This window comes from Schistocerca serialis, chromosome 5 (genome assembly GCF_023864345.2).
Source record: "Schistocerca serialis cubense isolate TAMUIC-IGC-003099 chromosome 5, iqSchSeri2.2, whole genome shotgun sequence".
NCBI lineage: Eukaryota > Metazoa > Arthropoda > Insecta > Orthoptera > Acrididae > Schistocerca > Schistocerca serialis.
Genome location: NC_064642.1, coordinates 748,161,665 through 748,174,836, shown reverse-complemented (window position 1 = coordinate 748,174,836; position 13,172 = coordinate 748,161,665). Strand labels below are relative to the sequence as shown.

General features: G+C 42.5%; 1 protein-coding gene across 6 annotated transcripts in view; it reads left to right on the top strand.

Moving 5' to 3' along the window:
* The window catches only part of LOC126481150 (adipokinetic hormone/corazonin-related peptide receptor variant I), a 413,854-nt gene that overhangs the window by 310,546 nt on the left and 90,136 nt on the right, over positions 1–13,172 (top strand). For 3 of the 6 annotated variants that reach the window (XR_007587517.1, XM_050104716.1, XM_050104717.1), the window contains exons 6-7: positions 7,051–7,177; positions 9,134–9,275. Coding sequence is in view for 5 of the 6 variants with exons in the window: in XM_050104716.1 (XP_049960673.1) it covers positions 7,051–7,177; positions 9,134–9,275 (269 nt within the window). In the remaining variant the exon portion in view is untranslated. Of the gene's footprint in view, positions 1–7,050; positions 7,178–9,133; positions 9,307–13,172 lie in introns of all 6 variants that reach the window. The other 3 variants (XM_050104714.1, XM_050104712.1, XM_050104713.1) reach the window with 2 other exon arrangements.

Here is a 13,172-nt window from a genome sequence, read left to right as displayed (position 1 = left end):
CAAGTTATTATCAGTAACCAACATAGAGTTATTGTGACCGTTTCATAGCTTTGGTTACTGATAATAACTTGACACCAGTGCCTACGAGTTTAATTTGTACACCACAGCACTGAAGATGTTCACTATGTGATTGAAAATCGATTTTTCTGTCAATAAACCATCAATGTTACGGTCATCGCTGACCTTCCTTCTAAATGCAAGCTAGTTAATGCGTCAGTGCCGAAGTGTGTTCAGTGCCTATGACGCAATCCTGCAAAACCCTGGGGTGTTCCAACGAATGTGTAATTCTATGAAATTTAGAGGGCTGCATTTCAGTGGATGGCGGTCACATCGAACATATGTTGTGAAAAGCAGGGCAGAGACATGGAGGTCATTAGCAATAGTGGTAGCACACAATAAGTCCAAAATATGAAGTTTGCAACCAATGTTTATGCGAACTGGTTTTTTTTTCCCTGTTGCATACTACATACTCTATAAATATTGGAATGCCCTGTATACAATATGGTTAGTTGTAAAACATATAAAAAGGAGGAGACGTTGTCTTTGTCACATTAATTTTACTTTTTTAAAACTTCTTTATTTTACAAAACCTCTTTCAAATGCTAGCATTCATAACGTGATCATCGCCTACTTTTTTAAATGCATATGTCTTTAGCACAAATATACACGTCAATGAATGGGCGAACTCGTGAAAAACCTACATACAGTTGTTAATGCGAAAAGACAGGTTCTGGTAGAAACGTCTGACTTTGTGCTTCATTAATGGCCATAGCGAAGGCTATTTTTGTTGGTAATTGATTTATTATTTGGAAACGCTTGCTTGGATCAGAAGGTGTGAGGTTAGTGCTTGGTATGAGCACACTTTTATCGCAGTCGGTGTGCTCAGCAGTGATATGTATTTGCCTAAGTGAGCTGCTACTAATCTTACACCACTAACCAATGCCTGATTAACGTTTATGCTTTCTAATGAACGTAATAATAGTATTCTTTAAACCAACTGATGCGACGGTAAACTGGACGGATGTAAAGAGTTCAAAAATTATACAGCTTATGATTGGACGTTGTTTATTTCCTCAAATTGGACAGGACCAGAATTGAGGTAAACCTTTGCCCCTCCAGGTAACCAATTGGAAATGAGATACTGATTACTTGTTGTACGGTCATCATTTTTTGGGCACAGAATCGACGTTGAATACAATTGCGAAACAATTTGCTCATTGATTTCTGTGGCATGTGTGCGTGTTGTGTCCTGCGGCATCGTGGGAACATGAAACACAGAGGAAAACAGTCAGCAGACGTTTGACAGTTTTTGGTTTTTTATGATCTGTTAAGAAAAATGAGTAACCAATAAATGAATCGGTGAATGTTCAACGGGCAGTTGTCCACTGAGACGAACTTTCAGTAAAACGATCACAACTGTCCCATTCGAGTAAAACTGAAGTGATATCAGGTGTTCCCCAGGGAAGCGTCCTGGGACCTCTGCTGTTCCTGGTCTATATAAATGACCTGGGTGACAATCTGAGCAGTTCTCTTAGGTTGTTCGCAGATGATGCTGTAATTTACCGTCTAGTAAGGTCATCCGAAGACCAGTATCAGTTGCAAAGCGATTTAGAAAAGATTGCTGTATGGTGTGACAGGTGGCAGTTGACGCTAAATAACGAAAAGTGTGAGGTGATCCACATGAGTTCCAAAAGAAATCCGTTGGAATTCGATTACTCGATTAATAGTACAATTCTCAAGGCTGTCAATTCAACTAAGTACCTGGGTGTTAAAATTACGAACAACTTCAGTTGGAAAGACCACATAGATAATATTGTGGGGTAGGCGAGCCAAAGGTTGCGTTTCGTTGGCAGGACACTTAGAAGATGCAGCAAGTCCACTAAAGAGACAGCTTACACTAAACTCGTTCGTCCTCTGTTAGAATATTGCTGCGCGGTGTTGGATCCTTACCAGGTGGGATTGACGGAGGACATCGAAAGGGTGCAAAAAAGGGCAGCTCGTTTTGTATTATCACGTAATAGGGGAGAGAGTGTGTCAGATATGATACGCGAGTTGGGATGGAAGTCATTAAAGCAAAGACGTTTTTCGTCGCGGCGATATCTATTTACGAAATTTCAGTCACCAACTTTGTCTTCCGAATGCGAATATATTTTGTTGAGCCCAACCTACATAGATAGGAATGATCATCAAAATAAAATAAGAGAAATCAGAGCTCGAACAGAAAGGTTTAGGTGTTCGTTTTTCCCGCGCGCTGTTCGGGAGTGGAATGGTAGAGAGATAGTATGATTGTGGTTCGATGAACCCTCTGCCAAGCACTTAAATGTGAATTGCAGAGTAGTCATGTAGATGTAGATGTAGATTCCGAAATTAGTACCAAATTGTTCAACTGGGCGGTATGTATCTGTGGAACCAGCGTTCAGAGATATACTTGATGAGTAAACATAATTTTAATTCAGGTTCTCTATTTTAGAGACGTTTTTAAAGACTACCGCCCTTTTAACATGCCACGAAGAAATAAAATCAATTTTCTCTGATTTTTCCGATGAATTATGGGGAAGCAAAGGTGTTTGTAACAAACCAACATTGTTCAAGTGAAATGTCGTGTGAAAAGACAATTGAAAGTATGAGACACCTCAGGACAAATCAAAAACGTCCAAGAAACAGCATCATTGTTTAATCTGAAGGCGATTTCCTCAGACAGTTCTCTGGCTTCCTCTGGGATGTGCCCCAGGAAAGTTTTAAATCTTGAAGTTTTATTGGGTTTATCGGGACTTTTACAGTGGGATATGCTGACGAACGGTGTGGTCGCTGGGAGTCTTTTTGGTGAGGCTGAAGGTGTGTTTTCCCTCTGAATTTCTGGATTCGCGAGCTTCACCAACAGCTTTTGAGTCAGATATGTACACGAAATGGCAAAATTCGCGAGATTGAAAATTTAACTTACGCAGATCTCGCGGCTTCTTCCGCGTTTATACAGAAATACTGCGTTTTTTGTTCTAGTGTGACAACCAGTTTCCCTATGCATAATCTTTCATGATCGAAGAGTCGTGAACCTCGGTGACCAAGAATTGCACTGATTGTCTGCTGCTCAAAATCAGTTTAATCACTTCGCGAAGTGGAAAAATTCTGTCACTCTTCTTCATTTTTCTCTTCACAGTGGAGAAATCTCGATCACAGGGGAGAAAACTGTGGCCTTGGGCAGGAAGCAATTGAAAGATTTTTTAAACCGATTCGTGTTTGACAAATCAGGAAGGAGACGAACCAATTCATTGTTTTTGCTTTGCCCGAAATGGTTTTCTAAAGACAGACGACGTTCAGTGAAGTTTTGGGGAATGTGATCAATAAAGTGCATCAAGAAGGAGCATACTTCATTTGGGGATGTTTTAGCTGTTCCCTCTCATGTTGAAGTGGTCATTGTCCGCACTACTGCCCTTTTAACTTGCTGAACTTGGAAACTCGTATTTTTCCCCCATTATTGTTATTTCACCCCCCGTCGCCCTATGGTGGTTGGGGGGAGGGGGGGGGAGGGGGGGGGGGAGGGGGCTGGCAGTGGTACATATAACCCGCTCTAGAACTTAACAATAACTTAGATGCTAAAAACCAAATACAAGGAGACATATGTACTATGAATTTAAAGTATTAAAAACGTGACGTAAACGGGAGAAATGTAAATAATATAATTCTGTCACCATGAATTGTTTAATAACAGTGATAAGACGTGGATGGACAGCGCAGTTAAAGACATTTGAGAAACACTTGAACACTAGGCGCTTGGAAAGACACTGGAGAAGCTCCGAACACAACAAAAGATACACTGACCATTAAAAGCGGAGCACCGTGCACTTTCTCCATAACTGGAACAGGCCCTGCCCTGGGACGCTGAATTGTAGATGAAAAGAAGGTTGGGTATGTAGGGAGATAGGGAAAGGGTGGAGGTGAGGACAGTGAACTGGGAAGACGTGGCGACAAGACGGGGTTGGCTGTGGGGTCAAGTAGAGATGGGCAGCTGGTATTGGAAATTGTAGACTGGAGAGTAGAATGGGGTGAGATGGCGGTAGGGAAGGGGAAAAGGATGAGGTGAGGTAGGAGGAGAGGAAGAGGAGAGAGCTCTGAGTTGGATGGGGTGCAGTGGATAGGGTAGGATGGATTTAGAGTTGGTAGGATGGGTATATATCGGGGCAGAGTTTGTGGTCTGGGAGAGGGAGATGGTTGAAATTTATTTTGGAGAAGATATGGTGGTGTGCAGGTGAAGTGTAGGTGGGATGAGTAAGTAGAGTCGTGGCAGTGCACTTGGATTGGAAAGGGGAGGGTCAAGGTAAAATTGTTGGAATCAACTTTACATATGGTGTAGGCTATTTAGAGGTGTTCAATGTGAGTGAGGAGAGGTGGGAATTTGATGCATTGGCAAAGAATCCCTGTGGGGTAAGGTAAATGGATGGATAAAGAGAGATGGAGAGCATGGCATTCAAGGATCTCGATGGATATATAGAACTTTGGAGAGTCAGAGATCCATGCAACATTTGCATCGCAAAAGATGGGATGGACTGCGGATTTGTAGATGCGAATGACAGTGGAGGGGTGGACCCCCCCTCCCCCAATGTTAGTACTTTTAGTCTATTGTGGACTTTCTTTTGGATGGATAGTAAATGAGTTTTCCATGTTAGTTGTCGGTCGAAGGTTAGTCCAAGGTCTTTTAGCATGTTAGTTAGCTGGATGAGATGGTCATAAATGGTGAGGTATAAGTCATGGAGACAGAAGGTGTGTGTAGTGCGTCCTATAATTATCACGTGAGTTTTGGAGGAGTTAATGTTAAGGAGCAGTTGGTTACACCAGGAAGTGAACTGATTGATGTGGATTTGGAGGAATCGTTGGAATGTCTGGACTGTAGAAAAGAGGGTGAGGGAAGAGGTGTCATCAGCATACTGAAGGAGGTGGGTGGGAGGAGGTGGTTGTGGTACATTGCCAGTGTATGAGAGATAATGGAGAGGGGAGAGAACGGAACCTTGTTGTACTCTTGCAGTGGGGTGGAAGATATGGGAATTGGTATTGTTAACAATGACATACGATGGGCGATTGGAGAGGAAGGACGCAAAAGGGGGAAATAGTTGATTGGAAGTGTGTAAGACTGGAGTTTGAAGAGGAGACTGGAATGTCATGCATTCTCAAAGTCAAGGGAGAAAAAGATATTGGCTTCACGACTGTTGAGCTGTTGGGATAGGAGATGGGTGAGATTCAGGTGTTGATCATCAGCAGAGAAGGACGGAAGCCACACTGGGTGATAGGAAGCGGATGGTGTTGGTGCAGATAGTGGTGGATGCATCAAGAGAGGTTGGATTCAAAGACCTTGCTTGACACTGATGTAAGGCAGATTGGGGTAGGGGGAGTATGAGGAAGTATCAGTGAGGGGTTTGTTTGGTTTGAGGAATAGCAGGAGTCTGGAGGTTTCCACAGATCAGGATAGTAGCCTGTGGAGAGGATAGTGGTATATAGGGCTGCAAGTGTATGAAAAAGGAGATAGGGAATTCTTTTAGGTGACGGTAGGTATAACAATCATGACCAGGATATGTGTTGCGTTTTCTGTGTAGTACTTTTTTATGTCCTGTGCTTTGATTGAGTGTTTAATTCTTTTTCTAGCATGTTGTTCAAGTACTGGAAGCTGGAGTCCAGGGTTGGGACTGTGGTATATGTGCATTTGTGGACAGTATGGAATTAGGAGTAGTCTAAGTGAGGGCTCGTCAGAGAAGATGTCAGAGAGATAGGATGCAAAGTGACTGGCTTTGTTCAGGTCATAAGGTGAGGGACAGTTGTGAAGGTTCGGGTTGTGGGGGATGGGATGGATACCAGATAAGTCAGTGGAATGCTTTCCAGTACTAGGAAGAACTAATGGGTGTATAACATTGGGACTGGTGCATGTCTGGTATAGTTGCAGTGCTTTTTTGGCATAGAGTAATCTATAGTGTGCTGCTGTATTTGCCAGTGGTGTGTGAGTGTTTTCTGGTCACCAGTCTGAAGGAAGGAGTGATATAAGCGATGGGGCTCACAGAGAAGGAGCACAGCTTGTGGTGGGAGAGTGGAATGATGAGGATACATGGCTTTAGTAGGAATATGAGCAGAGGTAGCATCTGATAAGGACTGTTTCAGGAAGCCTGTAGTATGAGGTGTATCATCAGGTTGCTGGAAAGTTAGGGGGTGGCTTCCAATCTGAGTATCTATGGATTCCTGGTAGGCATTCCAGTTGGGATGGGAATAGTTGTGGACAACCTTTGGATGGAATTGGGATAGGGTGCATGGGTGTCAGATATGGTGAGGAGGACTGATAGATGGTAAGTTCCATTTGGATCAAGGACTTATTCAGTGGGAAGCTGTTGCTTTCAGGATGGGAGTGCTGTGGGATGGGGGGAGTGTCATCATGGAAGGGTTCAGTAAACTGATGCCACCACCAGAGTTCTGCAGGGAATCTACCATGAATGTTGAGGTCAGTGGTAGTAATATAGCTTGAGGATACAGGGAGGTGCATGGATGGTGTCATGTGGTTGTGCAACATTTCGTTAATGATGAAGATGTCAATGTTGTATTGGGATAGGGTATGTGTAAAAAGGGGATTGTCGGTGGGTAGAGAGCAGATGTTGCCATATAGGATGCAGTAGTGCTTCGCACTGTAATGAGAGGTAGCACAGGCTAGCTGTGGAGAGGTTTATATAAGGGTTTCAAGGCAGGTGAAGATGAAATAGACGTAGTGGACCTGGTTGTAGGAGTATGTGACTTAGATGTTCAGGCAACGAGGGAGATTTGCTGAAGGGTGTGGTGTCGTTGGAAGGGGTGGATATTTTGGAGGACAATGGTAAGGAAATGGATGATGTAATTGGGGGGGGGGGGGGGCGGGGAGGGGTGAGGAGACCTAGGTTGAGACAGTAGCTGTTATTTAATTTTGTTATTGCAGGTTTATTTGTAGCTTACATGTATTTCATATCAGCGAAGTGTTTCTTCTTCATCGTCTTGTTCTTTTTTTGTTAAAGGGTGAATGATTAAAACTGTCTTCTGTTTTTTGCACAGCAGACAGGTTCCGGCGCTCGAGTCTGGGGTTCCTGGGTCGAGCTCGCATCAGGACCCTCAAGATGACCATCATCATCGTGGTGGTCTTTTTCATCTGCTGGACTCCATACTACATCATGTGCTTATGGTGAGCCTCTTAGGTAGCTACTCTTGGGCTGTGAAATCCATCAATGGCCCAATTTCAACTTAACGGCGTTTAGACGGTTTATTGTAGATTGCACTTTTCTTGCTCCTTACGCAATGTGACATTTCTCTAATTGTTGTAGCAATGACTGTATGAACATCGTTTGTGTCCATTGTATTTTAATTCTAAATGTGATATACAAAGGTGGTTGTTATCCGGACACGCAACGCGACATACTTGTCACAACGTAACTCTTGCATCAGGCAATTTCGCTACTGAGACAAAACACACTGTGTATCTGTAGGCCAGCCAGCTACTCTTTCCCTTTTGAGCCGGGAGTGCGTAGAATCCGTAAGGATAGAAACAGATGTATTTCTGTTGCCTTGCCACAAACTACAAGGAAAATATTTTTATTAAAAAGTAAGAACAAATGAATATTTTTCTCTTCGAATATTGTTTTACAAAATATTGCTAATTTGTGAAGCCATAACAAGATTTACAGTTTTGTCCTTCATGGCTTCTTGGGGAAAATGGATCCAAGGTGCATGTTGGGTGTTCATTTTGTACTGATGCAGCGTCTTTGCAAAAAAAAAAAAAAAAAAAAACAATTTATAGGTTTCTTAAGAAATTTTGTAAAATTATGTGACATAGTGAGCACAGAAGTCATAATTTTGTTAAATGAAGGCTATGTTTCTCTCCTTAGTCTGTATGTTTATTAAACCCTATTCTTAGTTACACAACTACTTTCAGATTAAATAGAGCAGATGATCTCCAGCACATATTGGAACCGCTTGTCGCTGAAAAAAAAATTGTGATCTAGACGGTGAACACAAGTGTAGCGCTTCCTAAGACATGGCGTCAGTTATACTTTCAGATTAAAGAGCCATTTTGGAGCGTTTACTGAGATGTCATAAACACTGTGTGCTACCGATCGTGATGGGTTTCAAAATTTACGTATATTTACAATTGGAATTTCTTCAGTTGCTACTTCTCATGTTGCGACTGTAGCTTTTAAATACTTTAAAGTAAATAAGTAATCATTTTGCATACTGTCCTGTAACCGTATCTGTTGGTTTTGAAAAAATCATGTTTGCGCCAGCAGTTGTTCTGTTGTAGGCTTATGTTTATTCTCTACCAGTTTCAGTTACTACAACCGCCTTCGCAGAAGATGTGCCCTTTTTTTGGCCTGTGAAGGTGGTTGTAATAACTGAAACCGGCAGATGATAAACATACAATTTTACAGCTCATGGCCGAAATACTCTTTTTTCGAAATATTTAACAGCCGTAGACAGTTACCTACGGAAAGGTTTATATGTCTTTGTCGTGCAGTTTTACTTCGTTAACCCAAAATTTTGGGAAACAGCTTGTTTGGAAAAATTGCATCTTTTTTATAGTTCAGAACCCAGCACACAGAATAAATATGCTTGGCCCTAGCTAAGAAACTAGCGGTCGAGTTTTCCGTCAACAAAAACTTGCTTTGGAAGTATAAAACTACATATCGTACACAGCTTAATATTTGTTTTTGTTAAACAGTAGATCATCGGGCAGTAAAACAATTTGACCTTACTACTATGTTGCACTCACATGTACCTCTGATTCAATGGTTAGGCCAGTGAGGAATACATAGACATAGAGAAGAGTGTTGTAAACTAGACTGCACTGCATGCCGTCTCTTAGTTGTGACAGACATTACCTCTCAGTTTGAGTCACAGTAAAGATCCGCAAAAGTGAAATAATAATAGCTTTTCTCAGTGTTCCTTTTGTGGAATAAAGTATTCTTTGATAACAACACGTAACTGGTACATAAGTTTTGGGTTGTGACCTTTCATATATATGTATGTGTGTGTGTGTGTGTGTGTGTGTGTGTGTGTGTGTGTGTGTGTGTGTGTGTGTGTGTGTTGTTCGCGCCCTTCGTTACTTAAGTCGTCAGAGCACTGAATCAGTTTTCACTCGTTGCAGGTGGTGGTTTGACAAAGACTCTGCAATGAAGATAGATTTCCGCCTGCAGAAGGGATTGTTCATTTTCGCCAGCACCAATTCGTGCATGAACCCCATTGTGTACGGAGTGTTCAACATCCGAGCCCGACCAGACAGGGGGCAGGTGAGAAACCATAACACGCTCTCCTCAACAGGTGTGCATTCTTCGCGTGCCCATGGCACTTCTCTATAGTTTTTATTCTGCATTTAGCTGCACTAGGCTACTTGTTTATTTGTCTGTAAGAACTGGGAAAGTCACATACTGACTGCGGCAGGCCGCAGACCGTGATGGGGTCTTGGAACAGGGACATTGGAATGGTGGTGTGGAAATTAGCTGCTCCGTGTTTTCCTATACAATCAGAGCTTGCTTCCTATAAAACTGTTATCGAATGTTGTCAAGCCTATCTGCAGACATTCTTCGGCTACAGTGTTGTTTAAAAGAGTCCATCGAAAATTCAGAACCATTTGTAATACAACAAGTAAGAATACAGGGTGTATCAAAAAGAATCATCCGATTTCGCACGTCTGTATATCTGAAACTAATGAACACATACAATGAATTTTGTTTTTTGATAGGGAAACTCAAAATTTTTTTTCATACCTGTTCATAGGTGCTCAGTATTCCCCCTTGAGATGCACGGCATTTGTCAGTGCGGTATTCAAACCGTTCCCACACTGCAGGGAGCATGTCTTGAGTTACAGCTTCCACAGCTGCTGTTTATGCGATGTCTCAGTTCATTCACTGTTGTTCGTAACGGAGGCACATAAACAGAGTCTTTTGTAAACCCCCACGAGAAATAATCGCACACAGTGAGGTCCGGTGACCTTGGAGGCCAGTAATGTAAGGCTGAACCATTTGGTCCAGTGCGACCGACCGATCGTTCAGTAGCTGAATTTTGTATGGTTTCATATGTTAGCGTTGACGCCACACACGCCAGACGGACGTCGAGGGTATGTAGAACTGTCGAGCGGATTTCTGATGACTCCTTGTGAAACTATGGCGGATGCGTTGGACGTCTGTGTCGAGGACAGCCCGGCGATTTGCCTTTACACAAACAACCTGTTTCTCGGAATTCTTCATGCCACCGTCTAATGCTCTGTCCTGTGGAAGGATCCACGCCATACCTAGTACGAAAGTCACGCTGAACAATTATTACTGACCCGCACTGCGCAAAACGTAGTACACAAAACGTTTTCTGTTGACCTGACACAATTTTTACTAAAACTGAAGTGGGCGCACACTGCTGTTACTTAGCGGGAACCATGTAAAACATGGGAGTTTGCTCTTTCCAGTATCTCAAATAACATAATAGTTACGATTTTTTAAATCGGATGATTCTTTTTGATACATACTGTACTCGGAACAATGCCCGTGGCAACGCTCCTCTGGAGATGGTCTATTGTTGACTTTATCCTACCGTTGTTGAAGCTCGGTTAAACGCGTGTTGGACAATATTAAACGGACGCAGTCCTTCCGTGTTCCGAATGAAAGCGAGTATTCGGGAACTATCTGAGCACCCGTATGCCCTCAGCTTCTTTTTTCCTTCTTAATTTCCTCTGAGAAATACAATATTAACTGCAAATGATTAAAGATAGTGTTTTTTCGGTCAATGGTCGCGGCTACATTAGCAGTGCACTCTTTCTTCCCTCATAATAACTGCATAGGACAAAGCCACGAAATCACTTGACTTAACCTGTAGATAATCTCACCTCTTTGTTTTTAATGATGGAAAGCGTGAGTAAATAGATTGAAGAAAGTGAAACTCAACCCATTAATCTTATCAAAGCTCTTATTATGCAATATAAAAATGACTTATTGGTAATATAAATACAAAAATTTGAACACACACTAAACAAAATTCCATTTGCGCAATTCCTAGGCACTCAGGATGATAACAAACTAATCATAGATACATTAACTAAACATCTCATTTCAGTCTGAAATTTTTCTCGCTTTTTTGGCCTTCTGAGGGGGGGGGTTTGCTAGCGCACTGTAAATACTTCCACTCATTACAGTCCGCTGGCATAATCTTCTGTGGCAATTCAGATAAGACCACAAAAGTATTAATTATACAGAAACGTGCTGCAAGAATAATTTATGAATCTGGTAACCAAACATGTGGCAAAGCTTCCTTAGCAACGCTTAATATTTCAGATTTTAGGTACCAGAAAGAACCTCTTCAAACTTGTAAAAGCTGCCCCTCCCCCTATTCCCCCTCCCCCTCCTACCCCCTCCACTTCCCGCAGGCAAAAAAAAACCACAAGTCTCGATCTCTGAAAGTTGAGCGTCGACCTATGTTCTAACAAGAGTGCACAGAAGGGAAAGCGGAAAATATTCTGAGCGCAGCGTGCAAAAGGGCGTGAGGGGGAGCGATGTTTACGTATTGGCTCGAAAGACCACCCGCTTTGGCACTATGACACTGAAGAAACAAGACTTCGTAAAAACGCATTATAACAGACGCTCACGTTCAAACATTCTTTACCTTATTTACTTCTCATCGATGCACATAAGGCGAGACGTCGCCGTGCTACTAAATCGCTGAGACTGCTGTCAGTCGTAAACAAAAGGCGATATGAACCGACCACAACTACGGAACCAAACTTATCTCGGTATACTGAGGTCGCTGGCAGTCGTAAACAAAAGACTGTCGACACGAAGATTGCTAATATCAACTCCACGTTGGTCTCCATTGCCACGTTCGATGGTGCCGGCGCAGTGGCAAATTACATGTAGGGTGGTCAAAATAAATGTTGCATACTGCTTCGTTGTCAATACTGGACGGATTAGAAAACAAAAATGATATATTTATCTCATGTACAGTCATAAGAAAACAAAAATAAAGAAATAAACACTTTTCCACTTAATAGAAAAGAAAACCCTTGCCAAACATCCCGCTAGAAACACTACAGTTTCTTCTCACTATCATCTTACATAACATATTGTTTATGAACCAACTGGCCCGCTTTCGAATGCTAGTAGGCGTATTCCGTACCAAATTGTCCAGATAAGCCTGTGGAATATTCCTCCACAGCGAGCACTATGATGCCTTGTAAGGTCTGTGCTGGGACTGGACGATTGCAAACCGCACATTTCAGCACGGCTCGCGCTTCCTCAACGCAGTTGAGATCTTGAGAATGCGGAGGCCTTTCCATCTGACCGATTCTGCGCTGCACTAGGAAAGCGTCCACAAGATTGTGACGGCGATGGCGTGCATCGTCGTCCATCAGCGTTAATCGCGCTCTAATATGTTCACCAAATGGAGACACAGTGCTGTGCCGTGTTCGGCACTACAGTTTTATTGGTTACACTCTCTATCGATGCCGAGGTGACCTCTCTGACCGATATGTTGGCTATACGTGGTGAGCGTACTGTAAGACCTTCGGTACACACACCATCAGATTATTTGACTTGTCGCTGTAACGAAGTAGGCGAGTGTCAGCAATATGTCTCGTGGTCTTATCGTGGCGTGTTTATCTTCTGCCGTTAGGTCAGACGATAGAAATGCCACTTGCACGCTTAGAGTAGCAGATTGACGGTGACCCACTTTAAACAGAACTTGATTAATTTTCACACACACATTTATTAAAATAATAAAAAGCATAGACATTACGTAACTTGATTCTGGATGCTGTTTGCAACTGACAATCTGAAGATCCTTTGGTCTTGGTACATTAATCTTATTCTCACATATCTCTGATACTTGACAAAGTGTCTATTCATTTATCTTCATGGCTATTTACAGGAATATGGTAATCTTATTAGGCGCAGACTGAAACTTGACTATAGACCGGTACAGACAAATGCAGACTAATGCAGACTGACTAATCGGAGGTCAGTACACTCGTTATAATACCTCGCGCGTTCAGGTATCACTGCGCGAGTGTGATCCGCGAGGAGAAAAGGTTCTACGTTAGCAGCAATCTTATTGGCTGCGTTACATATTAATACGCGGACCGGCAGAAGCAGAATATGGTCTGCTTCTAAGGCAGCGCCATCTCGTAGTTCAAAATGGCTCTGAGC